Here is a 24,010-nt window from a genome sequence, read left to right as displayed (position 1 = left end):
AATTAAAAAAAAAGAAATGTAAGAATCAGTCAAATTCAATAATATGTGAAGAATCAGTATCTGGATAAGCTCAACAGGAATTTGGGAAGTGAAACTGCTAGATTAGTTGAATTGCATTTCTTTAAACATTAAAAAAAAAAAAGAAGAAACCAAACCGTATACTTCCTTTATTTGTGCTTTATATTTTTCATTCTGGTATTTATTCATCCTTTTTATCCCCCTTAGTGGATCAGGCCGATCCATTTGCACATGTGGCCGCCCTTCACTTTGACCAGATGCTTCAAAGGTTTGGCTCCCCCATCATCATCTTGAATTTAGTGAAGGTATGATGTGCTCAGTTTGGTTATAAAACTCAGTTGCACTGGAAAATTTCTTCCTCAGCACAAAGGGGTTTACAAGTTTGCTTTACCTCTCTTCAGAAGAGACGTTTTTTGTTTTTGTTTTTGTCTCTCTCTATATATATATTTTTGGTTTTGTTTATATACATATAAATATAATATAATATAATATAATATATAATATAATATAATATAATATATTATAATATAATATAATTGAAGTTCTCAGAGGAGAAGTTTGTAGACTTTCTGTGTTGTGTTGGAGCACTGTGCCTGACTGCCTAAGCTATTGTCCTTTGGCCTTAGATTCTATGTGGCCTCTTCCCTGGGTACCTGAGAGAAGCAGCAGTATGTTTCCCAGGGAAGGAAGTGATTTCCATGGGTGAAGTGGAAATGAGTGAAATTCTGCCTAAGTTTCCAGGACAGCTTAGAGATGGAAACATGGAGATCACAGAACCACAGCCTAGCCTTGATACAGCCCATCCCCTTGACCATCCAGAGATCTCTTAGGAAGGTTAATATGTAGTAATAAGTTCTAGGGGCCGGATTCGGAAATTGGAGTACTGTCGTGGTTTAAGAACCAGGTGGACAAAGTAGTGGCATGGCCTTATAGTTCTGTGTTTCCTGGTGAGAGTACACTGTGTGGTCAGCAAATCATGTGTATATGAGTGGGCGCTTGGGTCAATAGCCTAGGATGGAGAGCAGGAGACTAGATAATAAATTGTATTTGTATCTGTTGCATCCATGTGCATTGAAAGAATTTCAGTCCATAGACAAGAAAACCCTGAAAGCATGAAAAACAAGGGTGTTGATATGTTGTGGTTGTAGCAGTGACCAATAAATTAGTAGTGTCTGAGATTGTTCTGAGAGATTGGTTAATAAATATAACTCAGTTACATCAAAAACAAAAAAACAAGGAATCCTGTGTCCTTTTAGTTCATTTTTAACAAGTATTTTTTTTTAAAAGATTTTATTTATTTATGCATGAGAGACAGAGAGAGAGGCAGAGACACAGGTAGAGGGAAAAGCAGGCTCTGTGTAGGGAGCCTGATGTGTGACTTGATCCCAGGACTCCAGGATCACGCCCTGGGCTGAAGGCAGGTGCTAAACCACTGAGCCACCCAGGGATTCCCATTTTTAACAAGTATTCTTGAAGGTTTCCTTTGTGCCAAGGCAGTCATAGAAATAGTTCATGCCTTCACAGAGCTAACAGTCTAATGGAGGGGATGGTGAAGTACAGCAGAGGTACCAAGACAGGGTAAATGGGGCCATGAGAGCTTATAATGGGAGAGAATGACCTCATCTCCCTGAGGAGATGATGAGTCCATGCAGACTGAAGGAAGAGGCATTGAATGACCAGGCCAAGAAGAGAATAGTATTCAATTCAGAATAGCAGGTATCAAGGCCCTGGGACGGGAGGGCATATGGTATGTTTGAGGAAGGAAAGACCTTATGGTAGGGGTACTGCTCTCTGGCCCTCAGAGATGATGAGGGTACTATTGTGGGCTGAGGCTGAAGAGATAGTTATGGTCAGACCACACAGCCTTGTAAGGTGTGTCAATGGGTCTGGTGTTTATCCTGAGAGTATCATGGAAAACCATCAAAGGGTTTGCATGATTGAGAGGATTTTGACCAGATTTACATTTTAAAATGACTATCCTGACCTCAACAAAGAGACCATATGGATTGGCACAAGGTTAAAGAGTGCTGGAAGACCACTAGGAGGCTATTCAAATTGCCTAAGAAAGGGGTGACCCTGGCCCAAACCACAGTGGTGTGGTAGATAGAGCTGGAGAGAAGTATATGGAGGCTGGAGACTTGGCGATTGACTGGATGTGAGAGAAGGGAAGGGGAGAGGTCAGGCTTGACTCCTAGGTTTCTGGTTGCACAGGTGTATGGATGGTGATGCCATTCACTGAAATAGGGAACATTGACTCTTATTCATGTTTTACAAAGTCCTTGTACTGTTGTTAAAAGCTATGGCTAAATGGAGATTCGGTCATGATGTTTGAAATAATTCTGCATTGAGCACAGAGATTCAAAAAAATGATAACCAATACATGTGATTGTAAAGTATTCTTGCCCAGGTTTCCTAAAGGTACATTTAATTTTTTAATATTTAAAAGCTAGTCAGTGGGCTTCAAAATTATACTTGTTTATCATTCCATTGTCGTAAAAATCCTGGCAATAACTAGAGATAAACTAGAAAATAGAGATTAAGTTGCTGTTTTTTTTTTTTAATTTTTATTTATTTATGATAGTCAAAGAGAGAGAGAGAGAGGCAGAGACACAGGCAGAGGGAGGAGCAGGCTCCATGCACCGGGAGCCCGATGTGGGATTCGATCCCGGGTCTCCAGGATCGCGCCCTGGGCCAAAGGCGGGCGCCAAACCGCTGCGCCACCCAGGGATCCCCTAAGTTGCTGTTTTGTGGAATAGAAAAGTTGTTGTTTTTCTCCTTAGTTATTCATAGGAACGAAAGAAGTTATTTATTCAGTTCACTCGGGAAAACTGTTAATTTGTGATTAGAGTCAAAGAACGCGTTTGTGTCTGTGGAGTGATACTGAGGGATATTCACTCTTTATTCTGCCTCCATATGAAGTCACTAAAGTGAAATACTTTTCTTGATTTCTTTTCTCTTTTACCGTGTGTTGTGAACCACCTTCCTCCCCACCTCCCGAGTTACAGAAGCTGGAGGCGCTGGTTGACATTTTGTAGCCTCTACACACCTTCCATGCTGTTACTGGGGAATGATTAGGAAGTCAACCTGGATTCAAGCATAACTGTAGCTAGAGATTTTTAGCCATGGATGGTCATGGGGAGAGTGTCCGAACCCTTGAGATGATATACAAAACCACTTGTAAATGTGATGTTTTCATTTGGTTGTAATAAGGGTCTGTGACCCTAAGGAGGTTGCGTAAACAACCCAGTACACTAATCCGTGATGGTCATCAGTGCACAAAGCAGATTCTTTACGCAGACATGATCAAAGGTTGATGAGATAACCTTTCCTCCCCATCTCATGAAATGTCAGATTTGATCAGGGAATTTCAAAAAGGTTTTGTTTCCCTGGTTGATTTAAAGTGCTTTTGAGAAAAATTCCAGATACATAATTTAATTTTCTCAGATGTAAAAGGTAAATATATGTTCATCCTAAACTGATTTAACACTGTTCTTAATCTTTCCTAATTCCTCTGTTTGATTCATTCAGCTGGGCAAAATAGATACCCTTTTTGTTTCCACAGTGGTTATCTGATTACGTTCATAACAACTGATAACTAATCACCATGATTGAAAACAGCAGAGACCCATTTTGATGCCAGCAATAGTGCCTCCACACCATGTCAGTGTTACTATCACTGAATTGTTTTTGTTTCTAAGTGAAGTCCTGAACAGGACAACAATAAAAATAGTTAAGTTTTATGAATAGTCCCCGTGTGCCAGATGCTCTGATAAGAGATTATCATGCTTTGTCTCTTAAACCTCACATTATTGCTGTAAGGAAGATACTGTTGTTACCCCATGTTACAGATGAAGAAAGAGAGGCCTAGGAAAGTTGAGAGCCTTGCCCACGGCTATGTGGCTAGCAGGCTGCTGCCAGCATGCCAGCCCCAGAGCTGTACAGCAGTGCATTAGTCTCTCTTGAATGAGAGGCATGTAATATGTAAGGAGGTACAGTGAGCAGGGAGGGAGAAGGTAAGATTTGGTCCCATGAACACCTCTTAACCATATTCAACCACAGTATAAAAGGGGCAGGGGGGAAGTGCCTGCCTTGGTTGCCTCACAGGGTGTGTTAGGAGAGTCAAATTTAAAAACACAGGTAGGCTACAGAAGCACTTTCAGCCAGTTTAAGAATTATCCATCCAGACCCAGTTGATTTCCATCTGGTTCTTAGCTCGCTGGAGTTGGGAATTCCCTTCTTCTGTTCCTTGAGTTCTCCCCTGCCAAAGCAGATTATGAAATGTGTAGACCAGGTCCAGGAGGGTGAACCAGTCCTCCTGGGGCTGCAGGAAGTTATTTAAAAAGAAAAAAAAAATCTTATCTCCTTGAATTTTCGAAGCTAATTATCTGTTGAGTTTAATTCAACGAAGTATTTATTTCTTTGCATTTATATTATTTTTATTTTAGGTTTTATTTCAGGATATTTAAGACTTAGGCTTCTTGTCATCGCTGGAAAGTAAACATGTTAAAAGTCTGTTCCTCAACCTTAAAAAATAAATAAATCAATAAATAAAATGAAAGTCTGTTCCTCTGATTTAAGGTAATTAGAACCCTGAAAATCTTTCATTTTTGATAAAGGAACGAGAGAAAAGAAAGCATGAGAGAATTCTGAGTGAAGAACTTGTAGCTGCTGTGACGTACCTCAACCAGTTTTTGCCTCCTGAACACACCATTATTTACATTCCTTGGGATATGGCCAAGTATACCAAAAGGTGAGTAGATACTCATCTTTGGTTCTGGTATTTTCCTTCTCTTGTGATGTGAAATAGCAGGAAGCTGATCTCTACAGTAAAGTGAACGCTCTCTTTTAATTTCCTTCATGAACCTGCTGAGGGACTTTTTTGCTGCTGATGTACAATTTGAGTGCTTACATTATTTGACCACTCTTTTTTTTTTTTTTTTTTTTGCCCACGACTTATACCACTTGCACATTCTCTTTGAAGTAGCTAGTCATTTCAGGACATCGCCGCTCTGAGACTTTCCTTTCCAGGCATTGGCTTCACCTTTCCCTGTTTCATCCCATCCTCCTGTTTAATCACTTTCTCAGATACCACGTTCAGACAGTCTCACTTGTGAACAAACCCGCAGTAATTCCTGAGTGTTCATAGTAAGTCCAGACTCCTTAGCGTAGTATTAGAGCCCCAACACCTGGCTGGTTTCAGAACGTAATAACATTTTCTTTATTCTGGGGCCATTCTGTTCCTGAAAAATGAAACTGCATGCTCAGCCCCCAGTGTAGCAGCCAGGGTCCCACTGCTGACCTTTTATGCCTATAGCTCAACCCCCACCTCCCTGGGGCACTTCCCCCCCTCTCCCGCACCCATCTTAGATCTGACTCAAAACATCTCATCCAAGGAACTTTCTCTCATTAACTTCAAATTCCCCTTTTACTCATCTCCTAGGCATCATATAAACAGTAGGTTTATTTTGAGGTCTTGTTAATTTATTTTAATGATACTTTATTGTTTTGTACTTTAGCTCATTGCACTTTTTTTCTGAATCATTTTGTGTAGTTAGATACCCATGCACACACTCACACACACATAGCCACACATTTTCCTAGAGAATCAGCCTGATTACAGGTGGGTGCCGTTTATATTTATTTTCCATTGTTTTCTTCCCCTGCCACCCACACTGTGCATCATGCTTTCCTCACAGTCCTCTTATGAATGCATATTGATTTGGCTGACGTGACTTTTCAGTAGTGAAAGGCTCTCCAGGGGATGCAGTGTGCCAAGATTGGGGCTTGCCAAGAGTTGATACAGGCCTTATTGTCTCTTTGCACCAAATCTTGCTAGTTATTGAGTACACATTATACTATAGAAACTCATTATTACAATGTTCCTGTTGGATACAAAGCAGAGATTTTTAAAAATTAAATCCCTGAATATGCTTACTAGGGCCTTTATTTGCTTCATATGTAAAGGTAAATATGTATTAAATTTGTGCTCTTCTCACTGTTCTCATTCTTTCTTCTCCTGTCAGCAAGCTGTGTAACGTTCTTGATCGACTGAATGTGATTGCGGAAAGTGTGGTGAAGAAAACAGGTTTCTTTGTAAACCGCCCCGATTCTTACTGTAGCATTTTGCGGCCAGATGAAAAGTACGTATGGTGTTTAAAAACTGAAATCAAGCATTTTGTTCTTATGGATAAAAATATTCTAAATATGAGCAGTTTGTACTACCTGAAAGATGGATGAATTTGTTTGGGGAGATAAGACATTCAGGTGATTATGGAATGAACATTCCCGCTGGGCACAGGATTTCCTCTGGTTATCTATCTTGAGATGGAAGCCACAGAATCTTTATCTCTTACTTCATGGAGTTACACAAAATATTTCTGTAAAGTAAAATTTTTTGCAGTAAATTCTATTATTCAGCATTAAATAGGAACAGGAACTTTTTTCTACAAATACTAATACTTCTGTGAAAATAATATTTATTATTGTATGATAGTTATTTGGTTACAAATCTTTCTTTATTGATACTTTGTGAGCTTCTTCAGGTCAAGGACCATGTTTTATCTGTCTTTTAAGGAACTGATATTATATATCCCCATCATTTTATTTTCAGCTAACTAGAATTGTTTACAAAAGAAAAGAAAAGCAAAGAGCAAAGAACAATCAACTGTAGTGTGTATGTCTTAGAAATCATCTTTTCGTTATAGTTTGAATTTTAAGGTACCTGTGACAGTGGTTCCCAAGACCATTCCCCAGCTCAATGATGTAGTAGGAAAACTCAAAGTACTCAGCATATTGTTGTACCCATGGCTGTAATTTATTAAGTTCAGAGGATACAAGGCAAAATTATCACAGGAAAAGGCACATATGGCACAGTCCAGAGGAAATAGGTGAAGCTTTCAGAGTCCTCTCCTAATGGGGTCACACAGAACATGCATAATTCCCCTGACAACTTGTTTTCACAGCACATGTGAAATCTTGCCAATCAGAGGAGATGATTAGATACCCAGTGCCATGGTTTTTTATTGGAGGCTGGGCCCCTGGGCAGCTTCTGCTTGGCACATACCAAAATTCCTTACTCCCATAAGGAAAGAGGATCTTCAGTAAAACCATATTGTTTCTACAGACAGCTTAGGCATGGTGATCACTCTTACCCGTCTGGGAATGGTGGGAACATGAGTTCCCAGATGCCAGCTAAGGGCCAGCCATATAGGAAGGTGTTTCTGAGGATAGCAGGCAGGCCTGTTGTGTTAACTCTCTTCTATACTGCACCTTCTTTTAAATAATTAAAATATTCTAAGAAATTAAAATGTTTTAAATCATTAAAAGTATCAATATCATTATATTAGCACTTAGAACATATTCCTAGGCATTCATTAGCACGTGGAGAAACGAATAAGTAGAAAGGAAAATAATTAGGTCTGCAAAAACAACCAACCAATGCAACAAAGCTCCACGAAATGATGCTGGAGGAAGTAGAGAATCTTAATATTGATGGGAGAAGGATAAGACTTGGAAGATTTTATTAGAAAGATGCCCTGCAATTGCTATTCATATCTGTAGAAACCAAACAGGAAATGGCCTTAAATTAAAGCAAGAGAGATTTTGGTTGAACATGGGTGACAAATGCCTGAGTGTGGGACACGGGGGCAAGTTAAAATGCTTCTTTCCTGGGTTCCCTGTGAGGAAAAAGAGCATGGATAGCACTCCATCTCGGTTATTTGTATAGTCACTTACCAGAAAGAATGAAAATAAGAAGAATCAGCTGAGTATTCTGGTGCACTCAGGCCTATTACTTTGATTCTTTATAAAGAGCTGGAACAAAAAATGAATAGAGATTATGCTGTTAAAATTTTTCTTAAACGTCTATTTTTAAACACAGGTGGAATGAACTAGGAGGATGTGTGATTCCCACTGGTCGCCTGCAGGTATAGATGATACTATATTAATAATAAAAAGAATCTGTATTTGTAGTGTATGATGTTTTCTGAAAGCATCCATGAGAAAGAGATACTTCTTATTTAATGCAAAATTATTAACTGGGAATGATTTTTAAAAGCCTAACTGCTAGTATTTAACTGGCAAATGATGTGCAGCCAAAATAATAATGGCCTGTGGATTTTTTCTATACATTATAAATTTTATTCTTGAGAATCAAAACATTAACAGAAATGGGAAAAGAATAAATTAGAACCACTTTGGAAAATGAGCCAGAAATAATCACTTATACATATATTAATTATGCTCCAGAAAGATATGACCTCAACTACTGAATATTTGGTCTATACCAATATATAGGAGATATATCAGAAAAATACATATAGTTTACTAATTGGTACATGTGGAAAATGTTAGCTAGCTGTTTTATCTTAAACTCAGGGAGAAAATTCACATATAGACTAGAAGATGTAATGATGCCATTGCATCAATATTAAGTGAGCAGCAAATATAACCTTTTATACTGTTCTTCCTTATTTGTTTAGGAATAATACCCTGCCTACAGCTTTTCTTCTATTTTTTAATAAAGGAGATCTAAAGTGAGATAATAGTTTTGGTCACTGAATAATGGGTGAAAGTCTTAACTTATTTCTCTTTAGACTGGTGTTCTTCGAACCAACTGTGTAGACTGTTTAGACCGCACTAACACAGCACAGTTTATGGTGGGAAAATGTGCTCTGGCTTATCAGCTGTACTCCTTGGGACTGATCGACAAGCCTAATCTACAATTTGATACAGACGCAGTTAGGTAAATCTTATTTTCTGCCTTTTGAATGCTGGTAATAACAGAAGGCAAAACTGATTAATAATAATGACTTCTGTGAACTTGTTTCTTCTTTTAGCTTCTCAAAAATTATGTTGCTAAAAGACCTCTTTCAAATTAATTCTGTAATATTTCTATTAAAGACCTGTGTTGCCATGTTATTGCCATGGTTTTTGTTATTTTTTGTTTGTGTTAATTATCAATAAGTACTGTGCTCTTTAGATAAATCCAGAGTGCCTTAGACAAATATAGACTAGTGGGTTTTTTAAAAAATAAATCCAAGGGCACCTGGTCATGATCTCAGGGTCTTGGGATTGAGCCCCAAGTTGGGCTCTCTGCTCAGCATGGAGTTGGCTTGAGATTCTTTCCCTCTCCCTCTTCCCTCTTTACTCCTCCCCACCCCACTCATGCACACTCTCTTTCTCAAATAAATAAATAAATAAAATCTTAAAAAACAAAAAAACAAATCCAGAGAGCATTAGAAAGAAAAAGTCATGTGCCTTCATACATTTTGAATTAAAAATATAAGACATGTAAAAGATTGATTCTTCATTAAAGGTTACTGTTTCTTCACTGTCCATTGGATCTATGGCACTGCATGAAGTGCAATTTCTTAAAAATACAGTGACGGTTGTTATTGGTCATCTGAGGTAGTCATAAAGGCTCTGTTGAGGAAAATGATCAGCTTCCAAATGGCCAGATCCACAGATATCACAGCACTGAAAATTTTAACAGGCACCTGAAGAAATACAAGATTCAAACGTGTTTTTAGAAAAGAATATGGTTTATCTGTCAGTGACAAGAGCATGTCCTTTTTTCAGAAAGGTAGAAAATTCTGTTATGGGAGGTAAATTGATCTGGCTGGCTGAATATAGGACTCTTTCAGTAAGGTTAGAACCACTTTGGTCTGACTTTGGTGGGCTATGTTTTTAGTGCCCCCACTTCCATGTTAGTGTTTTCTATGACTTTGGTACTTATTAGACTATTACTATAGCATGTATTTTGCATGTGCATTTATCATCAAGAATCTCCTTGAAAGGCTCATAGGAACTCATATGTGGCTAAGTGAACAACATATATAATGCTTTTGGTAAATTTTTTTAATGTTTGTTTTTCTTTGGTTTAGGTTATTTGAGGAACTCTATGAAGATCATGGGGATACCCTGTCCCTTCAGTATGGTGGTTCTCAACTTGTTCATCGTGTAAAAACCTACAGAAAGATAGCACCATGGACCCAGCACTCAAAAGATATCATGCAGACCCTGTCTAGATATTACAGCAATGCCTTTTCAGGTAATTCCGGAATAATAAGCATTTCTAAGACTTTACCTGATACGCATTTTACTTCTTATACATACACCTTTTTTTAAGTAGTCACTATAAGTAAAGTCAAAATTAGATATTTTAAAAGTTTAGAATAGAATCTCGCTTAGAAGGTGCTCAATAAACATTTGTCCAATAAATAAAGGAATGAACTTTGTGTTTTAAATAGTGCAGTTTTGCATTTTGCCACCCATAATAGATTTTAAATAATGCAGAATACTTAAAAAAGTTTTTTAAAAGATTTTACTTATTTGTGAGAGAGAGAGAGAGAGAGAGAATGGGAACACAAGTGAGCGGAGAGGGACAGAGGGAGAGGGAGAAGCAGGCTCCTCGCTGAGCAGGGAGCCCAATGAAGGGCTTGATCCAAGGACCCCAAGATCATGATCTGACCTGAAGGCAGATGCTCAACCAACTGAGCCACCCAGACGACCCAGCAATGCAGAGTACTTTGATTCCTTGGCTTCTGTCACATTGTAATCCATAGATAAATTTGTTTGAGGGTACTTAATCATTATTTTTTTAAAGCAGGGTTCATAGTCTTGACAAGCTAATTTTTCAAATGTCAACTAGAAATGAATAGTAGCATTAACACTAAATTATATCTCGTTTTGTGACTTGTGAGTACTGAAAGTAACAAGTTGTTAAAATGGTACTTCTGCTGCCACCATCCTGATAGAATTTCCAACACAGTAGATATCACAGACCGAATCCTCATATTCTGCTCTTGGATAGACCCCCTGGAGCTGTTAACCTTGGGTTGCTGCATAGCAAACCAAAGTAGAGGACGGGCTGAAGAGAGGGCTGCCATGTTGGGAATGGCCTGCCCTCCTAGATGTGGTTGGGCCTAAGGATCTTTGAGTGTTTACTGGTGACCAGACATAGGCTTCATGAGGGAGGGTGCTAGCATGAGATTGACCTCAGTCCTGGCCACAGGACCCCTAGCAGCAAGGAGGTGATCACTGCATTCTTCAGGAAGGAGTTTTAAGATACTGATAGGAAAAGATGCTTGGTCCACACGAAGGAAACCATGAGAGAGTCCCTATGATGGGAACTTCTGAAGCATGCATGAAAGCACCCATAAGAGTTAGCTTTCAGCATTTTCCATTCCCAGAGAGAATACAAAGTCAGTTTGCTATGCTGCAATACAAATGTGTTAGTTTTCGATGGTGTGTAACAGATTACTAAAAACAGCCTGAGACAACATGCGTTTATTATTCCACAATGTCCATGGGCCAGAAGTCTAGGCACAGCTTACCTGGATTTTCTGCATAGAGTCTTACAGAGCTGCAGTTAGGATGTCAGCCAGGTTGTGGTCTCATCTGGAGGTCTGACTAGGAAGGATTTACTCCCTGCTTGCCTGTTTGTTGGTGGAAATCAGTTCCTTGTAGTTTTCTGTGACTGTAGGACTCTTAGTAACTTCCTTCTTCGCAGCCAGCAAGGGGAAGTGAGTCTCTAGAAATGAGTCTGCTAGCAAGAGAGTCTTGTAATTGTGGGAGTAATGGTGCATCCCTTTCCCATATCCCATTGTTCAGAAGCAAATCATAGATCCCAGCCCCACACAAGGGAAATCTGTGTCAGTTTGCTAGGGCTGCTGTAACAAAATAGCACAAACTGGATGACTCAAAACAATAGAGACTATTCTAGAGGCTAAAAGTCCAACATCAAGTTGTTGGGCCAGTCACCTTCTGAAACCAGTAAGTGAGACACCTTATTCACTTCTTCCTAATTTCTGGTAGTTTGCCAGCATTCCTTGGTGTTCTTGGCTTGCAGCTGTAGCACCTCAGTCTCTCCCTCCGTGGTTACATGGCCTCTTTCCTTCATGTGTCTATGTCTGTGTCAGATTTCCCTTGTCTTACAAGGACACTTTACCTATTGCATTAGGGCCCATCCTAATTTAGTATGACATCATTTTAACTTGATTCCATCAGCAGAGACCCTATTTTCAAATACAATTATACATTCACAGGTATTGGGGTTAGGGCTGCACTGTATCTTTTAGGCAGACAGTTCACCCCATAGCAGAGAGTATCATTCTAAAGTGCGAAGACCAGGAGGGGGGTGGGTCATAGAGTCCACCTTGGAGCTCACCACATCAAGTTAAGACCTTCCCTGTTCACACACTGTGGAGGAGCCAGAGACTGGTTGCTAGCCTGGTGGGTGTGGGAGGGAAGTACAAGGCAATCTAGAGGCCCCGCCTACCTTGATGTCCTGTCATTTACTCCATTCCTACCCTCTGTTGCTACTCTCCAGACACACTGACCCTCTCACAGTTTCCTGAATAAATTAGGCTGCTTCCGCCACAGGTTTAATTGCATGTTGGTCCGCCCATTGGAATACAGGACTGCAGTCTTCTAATTCCTAGCCAACCTTTAGAGCTCACTCTACTTTAACTAACTTCCTCAAAGAAAGTCCTCCAGTGTTTGTTCTCATGTTGTTTTGTGCTTTTCCGTTGTAGCACGTAGTGCAATTGTGTGGTTAAATCATTACCTGTGCAATTAGTTCCTGCCATGGGACCTGAGAGCCCCATGTGTGGCTTCTTCACCACAGTGTCCCCAGTCCTTTGCTCTTGGCACACAAAATATATGTGGGATAAACTAATAAACGCATGAGTTAATTTGTTACCTCTGTTTTACCCAATTCCTCCTTTCCTAAAATTAAAAAATTGATAGGACTAAGTATGCCAGCCTCAGAGCAGGTAGCCTATTAGCAATGCTTTTAGTCTATTCAGATTATTTTGAAATCATGAGCCCATCATAGTATTCTGAGTAAGCTCAACGTGTAACATAAACCACAGAGTCCACTATGGACCTTAAGAGTATTTAGATAGTCCTCTCTATGCCTGACTCCTTGAGCTGGGTTCAAAACTTAAAACTCAAGTATCCAAGCAAAACTTGAGAGTTAGGGAAATAGAATTTAGGAGTTCTGGCCTGTGGCATAAGTTTAAATTCCGGATTTCTAAAGTAAAAATATTTATGTATTTCCATCATCCTTTATTATACTAGGCTCTGGCTCCCAGTGAAGACCTTAATATGTATTGATGTATTCAAATTGGCTACAATGTGAGTTAGAAGTAATTAATTACTATCAATCAGCAAAACACAAATTGTAATTGGTTTCATTTGTTTTTACCAATTAAAACAGTAATTAAGGTTATCTTTCTAAAGGCATTCTTATTGGCTATGCTCTGTTGAACTAGTTTCTTTAGGGCTTCTGTAACAAAATCAAGCTGAGTGGCCTGAAGCAGCAGAAATCTATTTAATCTCACAGTTCTGGAGGCAGGAAGTCCAAAATCAGGGTATAAGCAGGGCCATGCTCCCTCCGATGGCTCCGGGGGAGGATCCTTACTGGCTTCTTAGCTTCTGATACTTTCTGGTGGTCCATGGCTTACAACTGCAGCACTTTAATTTCTACCTCTAACATTGCCTGACATCTTCTCCCTGTGTCTGTGTCTACATGGCATTTTCTCTGTGAGTCTCTCTCTTCTTGTGAGGACATGAGTCATACTGGATTATGGGCTGCCCAATGTAGGGTGACTGCATCTTAACTGGATTATATCTGCAAAGACTCAACTTCCAAATAGGGTCACATGCACAGGTCCCAGGGCTTAAGGCTTCAGCATATCTTTTGGGAGGATACAGTTCAACCTGTTAACACTTGTGTAAGTTGTATGCCAACAAGTACATATCTCTCTGGGGGTGAGTTACCGTGGAAAATGTTGAAAACTGCCCTGATGAAGAGGGAACATCCACTCTCTGCCTCTATCATCTATGTTGTGCCTGTGATGGGAATCATTATTGACAGATAAGGACCAAGTAAAGTGTTTTTAAATAATACGAGGGGACAGGGAGAATGACTATGGAGCTGTACATCATTTAAAAACCAAGGAGGACTATTAAAAGATAGAAGATGGTTGTGAAAAAGTGTAATACGCACATAATGGAAAGGTAGAGCAGAATTGTGGTCAACTGAAAGGGGGAACTACTATGAAAACAATTATTTTATGAATAATGTGGCTAAAACAGACTTTATTTTGAGAAGCATGATGTCATCGGGGTATACAACTTATTTTAAAATTACAGTGGATATCATATAATGATAAAATAATTATGGAAGCATCTTCATTAAAGCAATCAAGATAATTTTACAAAACTTAACCTCATGTTATTCCTCAGGAAAATACTTGAAAATAGGTTGTTAGGAATTTTTTCCCCCTTGTTACCAAAAAAATTTAATGTTGACAGGCAAAAGCAAATTAAGTCAAAAGATAAGCTAGGGAGAAATTTGAAACCTACCAAAAAATGCTAATTTCCTTTAGAAACATTTATATATTAATATAAAGAGACCAGTATTTCAACAGAAGAAATGAGCGAAAGACACATATACATATAGTTCATAGGGAAGGAAATGGAAATAGATTCTAAACATATGAAAGAAAGTTTAACCTCATGCATAATAAGAAAAATAAAATTATAGTAGGGTACCACTTCATGCATCAGCAAAGATCAAAAAGATTGGCACTACTTTGTTGGCATGGGGAAACAGGACACCTGAGAGTGTTTTGTGTCATTGAAATCTAGTTGATACACAATATTATATTAGTTGCAGGTATACAACATAGTGATTCAACATTTATATATACTATGAAGTAATCATCATGGTAAATCTAGCTACTATCTGTTACCCATACAAAATTGTTACAATATTATTAACTATATTTTCTATGTTATACATTGCAACCCCATGTCTTATTTAATTGTAATTGGAAGTTTGTACCTTTTAATCCCCTTCCCCTAATTTGCCCAATTCTCTCTCTACTCTAGAAACTACCAGATTGTTCTCTGTATCTGTGAGTCTGTTTCTGTTTTGTTATTTTGTTAATTTGTGTTATTTTTTAGATTCCATGTGTAAGTGAAATTGTAGAATATTTGTCTTTCTGTCTGATTATTTCACCTACCATAATACCCTCTAGGTCTATCCAGATTTCATTCTTTTTTATAGGTGAGTAATATTGTGTGTGTGTGTCCGTGTGTGTGCACATACACATATACCACATCTTTTTATCCATTCACCTGTTGATGGACACTCAAGTTGCATTCATATCCTGGCTGGTGTAAATAATGCTACAATGAACGTAGAGGTACATCTTTTTGAATTAGTGTTTTTGGGTTTTTTTGGGTAAATACTTAGAAGTGGAATTGCCAGATCATATGGTAGTTCTAGCTTTAATTTTTTGAGGATCCTCCACACTCTTTTCCATAGTGGCCGCACCATTTTGTATTCCCACCAACAGTGTACAAGGGTTCCTTTTTCTCTGATTCCTCACCAGCACTTGTTACTTCTTGTTTTGCTTTTTTATACTAGTCATTCTGACAAATAGGTAATGTCTCATTGTGGTTTTGATTTGCATTTCCTTGATGATTAGTGATGATGAGTGACTTTTCATGTGTCTGTTGGCCATCTGGATACCTTCCTTGGAGAAGTGTGTCTTCAGGTCTTCTGCCCATTTTTCAATCAGTTGTTTGGTTTGTTTGTTTTTTGTTTTGTTTTTGTTTTTGTTTTGATATTGAGTGTGTGAGTTCTTAATATATTTTGGATATTACCCTGGTATTGGGCATTTCATTTGCAGATATCTCCTCCCATTCAGTAGATTGTCTTTCATTTGTTGATGACTTTCTTCATTGTGCAAAAGTTTTTTAGCTTGATATAGTCCCATTTCTTTATTTTTACTTCTATTGCCCTAGGTTGTTAGGAATTTTATCATTGGTTTGTATAGACAGATTATTGCTGTATAGGCAACCTATCTAAGTCTCTTTCATGATCATTTAAAAAAACATTCTTGAGGCTTCACATATTAACATGCTTTGAGGTTTGTCTTTAAGAAGTACCTTTGGTTTTTAACATAGTTGGTTACATCGGCAGTTGGAGGATGCCAACAAGAAGGGATACCTAGGTACTCCCTTCAGATGTTAGGAAGAGCTTTATAATTATAACTGCCTGAAGCACCTTGTTAACCTAACTTTTTTTTTTTTTTTTACATTTACATTTTGGTAAGCTGAATTTTCTTATTGAAACTTACTGAATTTAAATCCTACTATAAGAAATATAAAAAAGAAAAAAGCTATAGGAGTCCTTCAGCAGTTAATAATAGATCTGCTGTGTACATGCATACATACACACACGTGCAATTTAAAATTGTGGTGCATGTGTGTGCATGCATGGAGGGGAATCATGTCTTTCTCAAACAGAGATTTTAAAAAAGAAAAGTTTACAAGGTAAAGACTGCAAAGCGTACCACACATGGGAAACATGTGGAGGTGGCATCACTCAGCTTTATGATAGTGCTGTAAGGTAGTGGGAGGTACCTCCCCTCCCGCCCCCCCCCCCCCCCCCCGCCACTCTGCTCACCACTGGAACAGGGGCATGCAAGGGAGGAAGAGATTTTAGTTTATCAAGACTAGTGAGACAGCCTTCTCGAGTCATGCTTTAACAGCAGGTTTAGAGTAGATGATCTGGGTTTGGCTCTAGCAGGAAGAAGACACTAGGCAAAATGTTTTAAGAACATTTTAAGTAACAATAATTATTCGCCTCTCCTGCAACCAAAGCAGTTAAACATGGCAAGAGAAAAAGTTGCAGCTAATTACTCTCACTTTAAACTGCCTGCAGCTCTCCAAAGGACACTCAAAACAGCCTTCCAGTCTTACTGCATTTCTTACATATATTCATACTAGGCAGGTACCATTTGGAAATGACCACTTTCCAAAAGGACCATTTCATGTCTTCTAAAATCCACAACACCCCAATCTCAGCTGGTGGCCTTGCTTGTACATCACTGAGAACACGTCATGGAGCTGAACTTCCTCTTCATCTTCCCTCCCAATGCAGAGCCTGTCCTTACCTGCACCTGTAGTTTCTCTCCTGGATGATAATGATTGGAGTAGCCCTGTCCCATCTTAGGCCTTCCCCTCCACCATGCTTTGAATCCCGTCCCTTCATGCTTTCCCTGTAAGTACACTCTCATTCCTGCATATCATCGGTTTCCCCTTTTCCACTGCCTCATTTCCATTAGCAAGAAAGCACTCCTTAGTATTCTCCCTCTGACCTTTCCTTCCATCCCCAGTCCCACATCCCCCTTCAGTGACAGTCCTTTTCCTTTGCATTCCTAAGCAAAACCTCTTGAGTTCTCTGTGTGCCTGTTTCCTCTCATAGCCTGTTCTCGCCACCTGCTTCACCAGGCATCTGCCCTGTCATGCCACTGAACCTGTGGTCATCCAAATCACCAACCAACTCCATATCGCCAAATTCACTGGTCACTTCTCTGTCTTCATCTTGCTCAGCCTTTCATCAGCTCTTATCACAGGTGGCCACTACCTGTTTCTTGAAACTCGCTTCTGTGATATCTCACTCAGTCTCCCTATTGACGTCTCCAGCCCCATTTCTAAACCCTCTTCTCTTTTCTCTCCACACTTATACCATAGGGCATCTCATCCAGCTCATAAATACCATGCACTTGACAACTCACCTTTGCGTCTCTAACCTTGACTTCTCTACTGAACATTGGACTCATTTATCCAAAAGCCCACCTAGCTAGCCTCTCTTCTTGAATACTGTGTTAGCTTTCTATAGGTTCTATAACAAATTACCACAAAATTAGCATCTTAAAACAACACTCATGTCACAGTTTCTGTGGGTCAGAAGTCTGGGCACAGCATTACTCAGCTGTGTTCTCTGCTTAGGGTCTCACAAGGCTGGTAAAAATGAAGACAATGAGTCGAAAGAAGCCAAAGTTAAGTCAGTGTCGGCCAACCTGGGCTTTTACCTGGAGGCTTTCAGGCTCATTCAGGTTGATGGAAGAATCCTGTGCAGGTAAAGGACTGAAGTCCCCGTGGCCTTACTGGCTGTTGGCTGGGGGTCATTCTCAGTTCCCAAAGGCTGCTTGCCTTCCTTGACTTATGGCCCCTCCATCTTCAGAGCTAGCAGTGGTACATTGAATCCTTCTTGTGCTTTCAATCTCTCCACCTTCCTTTCTACTTTCCTCTTATGCCTTTGAAGGATTCATGTGATTACAGTGGGCCCACCCAGAAAATACAGGATAATTGCCCTATCTTGAAGTCAGTGATTAGTAACCTCAATTACATCTGCAAAGTCCCTTTTGCCATGTGATAGAAAATATTTATGGGTATGACACTAGGAAGGAAAGGTCTCGAGCCCAAATTTCTTACTACCATAGAGATCTAATAAGAATCTCAAACTGATCATTTCTGAGACAGAACCTCCTGACTGACTCAAACCTGTTTCTCCACTTGCTTTTTCCACCTCAGCACCTATCACTCAGTTCAGAAACCTTGGAATCAACCCTTATTCCTATATTTTCATTACTTAGCCCCAGTGTCCCAGTCCCATCTCTCAGTGCATCTCATTGTCTCAGCCTCCAAAGTACACCCTAAATGCTTTTGCCATTCTTCATCCTGACTGCTGCTGTGTTGGTGCAAGAAACGGTTGCTTCTTGTCTGAACAAGTCCTGACTCAGCTCTCTACCTCCACACTTCTGCACAGCAGCCAGGGGGATCTTTTCAAAACCTAAGTCAGATAGTGACACTTGGGTGGTTCTGGGTGGTTCAGGTGGTTAAGCATCTATCTTTGGCTCAAGTCATGATTCCAGGGTCCTGAGATTGAGTCTCATGTTGGGATCCCTGTTCTGTGCAGAGCCTGCTTCTCCCTCTCCGTCTGCTGCTCCCCCTGCTTATGCTTGCTTTCTCTCTCTCTCTCTCTGTCAAAAAAATAAATAAGGGATCCCTGGGTGGCGCAGCGGTTTGGCGCCTGCCTTTGGCCCAGGGCGCGATCCTGGAGACCCGGGATCGAATCCCACATCGGGCTCCCGGTGCATGGAGCCTGCTTCTCCCTCTGCCTGTGTCTCTGCCCCCCTCTCTCTCTCTGTGTGACTGTCATAAATTAAAAAAAAAAAAAAAAATTAAAATATAAAAAAAAAATACTAGTTTTCTTTTCCTTTAATCCTTAAAAAATAAATAAATAAATAAATAAATAAATAAATAAATAAAATCTTAAACAACAATAACAAAAAGCTTAAGTCAGATAGCATCACGTGCCTCTTTTAAAAACCCTTCCAGGGCTTTCCATTGCACTTAAAATATGACTCTTTATGGTGACCTACAAAACTTTGCATGCCCAGGCCCCATCTGTCTCTAATGTGGCTATTTCCCTATCCACTGCCCTCCAGCCTCCCTGGCCTCCTTCCTGGTCCTGGAGCTGCCCAGTTTCTTCCTCCTTCTGGGCTTTGTGTTTGTCTGTCCTTCTGCATGGGCAGAGCACCCAGAGCTTTATGTGACCACCTCTTTCTCATTTTTACACTTCAGATGTTACTTCTTCAGATACTGCAGCCTCTACCCCTGCCCTGGCTACCCAATTTAGGTGTCCCCATCCTCTCCCTTTGCTTTCATGTCACTCTCTTTTCATTGTCTTCATAGAACTTACATCCCTTGAATGTGCCTTGTCCATTATTTCCCTATATGTATTTTTGTTTGTCAGTTGGAATGTAAGCCCCACCCCAGAGCCAGAGTCAGGCTTGTGTACTACTATGTCCCTAGTACAGAACATAGTAGGTTCTTGGGTGAATGAATGTATGGTAGTTCTTCTTTTCAGTTATGAAAGTAAGATATGTGAATTATAGAAAGCATAGAATAGTCACAATTAAATCATATAACCTTCACCTTCCAGAGATAGCCATTTGTTCATATTTAGGAGAACATAATCTTTCCATACACATAATATTTATATTCAGCTTTTGCCCTTTAGATAATGTGAGTAATCTTTATGACCTTAAATATTCTTCTACAATATGATTTTTTAGTAGCCTATGGTAGTCTGTCCTTTAGAAATATCATAATTTAGTTATTATTTTACATTTAGGTTCCTTTTAAACATTTTTAAACATATACTTTTTTTTTCATATCTTTGATGTTATCTTATGGAAATTCCAGAAGCATACTTTAGGTCAGAGAGTGTGGATATTTTCAGGGCTTTAACTATATAAAAAAGCCCTTTTTTATTATATAAAAAATATATATATATATTTATATTTATATATATACACACACATATCTATACATACACATTTTTAAATATATATATAAATACATATACATATATATGTATTTACTTTTTGACAAGAAAAACACACACACACACACACACACACACATACATATCTCACGGAAACTTTGGTAAGCTGAAATGGCCTAAAGGGAAGAGTATCTCCCACTTTCCAGAAGTTTGAGTTATACCACTTTGCTTTTAGGAAAGACCTACATTACTACAGTAATAGCTGTTTCCATAAAAGTTAAAATCCTCTTCAGATTTCTTTCCATTAACATGAACAGGTACTAATGTAGGCATTTCCCAAGCAAAGTGGCTTAATGCAGACTTTCAGAAAGCAAGTAACACCTGTGTTGCCAAATTGACTTAGAAAAAGGATACTGTATCGCAGTTAATATCCCCTCAGCAGAGTATCGAAGTGCCCATTTTGAGAAGTATTTGCCACCTTAAATAGGTAAAACATGGTGTTTTGTTTTAATTTGCATTTGTTTGGTAACATAAAGTTGAATTTTGGTATGTTTGTTGTCTATTTCTGGTTTTTTTCTTTCAAAAATTCCATGTTTCTCTTTTTCTATTAGGGTGTTGATCTTTGTCTTTCTTACATTAATTGGTATTTATTTCAATATATAGTATGAAGTAGGGATCTAATTCTTTATTGTCCCCTCCCCTGCAATAGTTAAACAGTACTATTTATCGAATAATATTCCTTTCCATTACTAATTTCACAGGCCACTTCATCACAAACTTAATTTAATATTAGAATAATAAATATTCTAGTTCTAAAATATTTTTTTTGCTAACTAAAAATAAGAATTGTTACATTCAAGCCTAATCTATTTAATACATACATAATAAAACTGGTTAGTGTTTAGCTATTTGAGTGGAATGTGAATGGTACATTACTCTTTTTTCCTTTAAAGCATGATTGAGTACAAAGATAGGTGATAATTGCCCTCTTGTTATCCATAACTACAAAGAACCCACCTGTTTCAAGCTCTTGTCCATATTCAAAGTTCTGTGTTCCTAAGGGTGGTTGTCTTATTTGCAGTCAAGAGTAGCCAGGAAAATATCCTCAGGTTCCTTAAATTGGCCTTGGAGTCCTTAGTTATAATGACCATATACATCATAGATATGTATTTATGGAAACAGCAGCACATTCAGCATAAGTCTTCATTATGATCCTTCAAAGTAATATCCTTTATTTGATTGTTTCTCACATCTCACATTTTATCATACTTGCTAAAACTTAAAGGAAGCAACTATGAGGTTTCAAGGATGAAAAGACTCCTTGAAAACATGACTGAAAAAACGAAAAGCTTCTGAAGATAGTATTAAGATATCTTGAGGTCCTGCATATTATGAATTATTAAGTGCCATGTAATTACTAATAAAAGCAGTATGAGGAGGGGGCCCTATGTGGCTCAGTTAAGCATCTGACACTTGGTTTCAGCTCAGGTAAGATTTCAGGGTCCTCAGATCAAGTCCCACATTGGGCACCCTGCTTGGTGAGGAGTCTGCTTGAGATTCCCCCTCTCTCCCTCTCCTTCTGCCCTTCCCCCTGCTCACACACACTCTCTTCAGAAAGAAAGAAGGAAGGAAGGAAGGAAGGAAGGAAGGAAGGAAGGAAGGAAGGAAGGAAGGAAGGAAGGAAGGAAGGAAAGAAGAAAGAAAGAAAGAAAGAAAGAAAGAAAGAAAGAAAGAAAGAAAGAAAGAAAGAAAGAAAAAAGAAAGAAAAGAAAGAAAAGAAAAGAAAAGAAAAAAGAAAAGAAAGAAAAGAAGGAAGGAAGGAAGGGAGGAAGGAAGGTCTTTTTTAAAAAGCCGTATGTTTACTTTTGTATTGTATAAAGAGAATGCAAATTGAGGTGATAATGTCTGCATCATTTAGTACTTGTTTTCTCTCAAAAGTGGCAAAAAGGCCCTAAATATATTACCCATATAAACACATTCCTTTTATATATTACCTTTGGCCTGAAAAGTAAATGCTACTTTAATGGAACACTTCCTGTCAAAAGTAATAATGCAAATACACGTTTGATGTGCCATATTTCATTTACTGCTTTTGCTGAAATGACCAAATAGTCCAATGAGAACAGTGTTGCTAATTTCAGAAATATCTATGTTCACCGTAGCTGTTGGAAGAAGACTGATTTTATGGTAATGTTCTCTTGTTTTTAGAAATTTTTTTTTTTTTTTAATTTTTTTTTTTTTTTTTTTTTTATTTATTTATGATAGTTACAGAGAGAGAGAGAGGCAGAGACACAGGCGGAGGGAGAAGCAGGCTCCATGCACCGGGAGCCTGATGTGGGATTCGATCCTGGGTCTCCAGGATCGCGCCCTGGGCCAAAGGCAGGCGCCAAACCGCTGCGCCACCCAGGGATCCCTTGTTCTCTTGTTTTGAAAGCAGTCATTTCTACTATGCTGTCTTTTTAGTTCTATGCTCATTTTCAGAAATAGGGTATTATTTAATTGTGGATGTCAGCTCCAAACTTGAATAAACAGGGCTCTGACACAAGAATGGAAGGCAGAATGAAGGGAAAGAATGAAGGGTGATACTAGGGTGTGGGGGAGATGGTGCTTCATGAGACCCTTTAGTGTTCATCATCATTTTTACCAAAATATAATTTAAAAAGGAAGGAAATACAATACATGTACATATGCAGCTAGTATTTTCAGAGTGATTGAATAGTTAGAATGAGGCTGTTATCCATGTGCCCACTTTACCTTCATTGTCAAACACAGAAGGGAATGGGCCAGACCCACAGCTGAGGGGGACAGAAAATGTGGTAAACATCGTCTCTGCTAAGGAAATGGCGAATATCTTTTCAAGGATTAGAAGTGGAAACTATGCAGAGCAACTTGTTCTAGGTTGTGCAACAGAATACGGATAGCAGTTGGATCATTTTGTTTGTTTCCCACAGCTCTGCTTGTCTTTGTAACAAAAGGGAAGATGTATTTGTTTCAGGTAGACTAAGGAATGGTGAAAATTTGTCACCCTAAAAATAAAATCACTATGGTCTGATGGCAGTTCTTGAAGATTAAGAGTCTCTCAAAATTCAAGAAGCAGTATGTGCTCACTGTCCTCTAGATTATGAGAGGAATGGAGCAAAAAAGGAAGCAGTTTGAAACAAGATTTTAATTCTGCTCAGAATCTTGGTGACTTAGATTTTGTGTGTGTGCATGACTTCTGAAGTATAAATACTATTATTTTCAAAGGTGTGTTTTATGAAATCACAGTTGTACCCACATCCTCGTGAGAAAACATTCTCTTCAGTTGTATATCTCAGTAGTGGTTTCCTAAAATGCCTATTTTTGCTTTTTAGATGCCGATAGACAAGATTCCATTAATCTCTTCCTAGGAGTTTTTCATCCCACTGAAGGGAAGCCTCATCTCTGGGAACTCCCGACAGATTTTTATTTGCATCATAAAAATACCATGAGGCTTTTACCAACAAGAAGAAGGTATTTTTCTTCCTGGTCTCCTATGGAAATTCAGATTTGGTGTTACTTTGAATATGAGATACTTTCATTTTTGAGCAATGATCACCAGTTTTACTAAAAACTACTAAAGTCACCAGTTTTACTACACATTTGCCGTAAGGAATTCAGTATTGTTGGTGTCCTAATACTGGTCTGGGAAATTGTCATTAATAATTGGGGGGGTTTGCATTTTTCATAAGATAGAAAGTTTCAGAACTTCATCACTGAACGTAAGTTGTAGCTCTCTCACTAAAGCAAACCATGAACATTATTTCTGAGTGCTTCCTACAAGTTAAGGAACCCTCCCATTTAAGGAGTCAGTTT

The 24,010-nt window shown here is 38.8% G+C and overlaps 1 protein-coding gene across 1 annotated transcript in view; it reads left to right on the top strand.

Annotated features, from left to right (window-relative positions):
- Window positions 1-24,010, top strand: part of FIG4 (FIG4 phosphoinositide 5-phosphatase) — a 123,965-nt gene that overhangs the window by 43,811 nt on the left and 56,144 nt on the right. Inside the window, exons 10-16 of the mRNA XM_041769989.1 lie at window positions 226-323; window positions 4,635-4,768; window positions 6,042-6,158; window positions 7,898-7,943; window positions 8,613-8,761; window positions 9,903-10,069; window positions 23,530-23,668. Coding sequence (XP_041625923.1) covers window positions 226-323; window positions 4,635-4,768; window positions 6,042-6,158; window positions 7,898-7,943; window positions 8,613-8,761; window positions 9,903-10,069; window positions 23,530-23,668 — 850 coding nt within the window. The remainder of the gene's footprint in view (window positions 1-225; window positions 324-4,634; window positions 4,769-6,041; window positions 6,159-7,897; window positions 7,944-8,612; window positions 8,762-9,902; window positions 10,070-23,529; window positions 23,669-24,010) is intronic.

Source organism: Vulpes lagopus, chromosome 1 (genome assembly GCF_018345385.1).
Source record: "Vulpes lagopus strain Blue_001 chromosome 1, ASM1834538v1, whole genome shotgun sequence".
Taxonomy (NCBI): domain Eukaryota; kingdom Metazoa; phylum Chordata; class Mammalia; order Carnivora; family Canidae; genus Vulpes; species Vulpes lagopus.
This window is presented reverse-complemented; position numbering and strand designations above follow the sequence as displayed.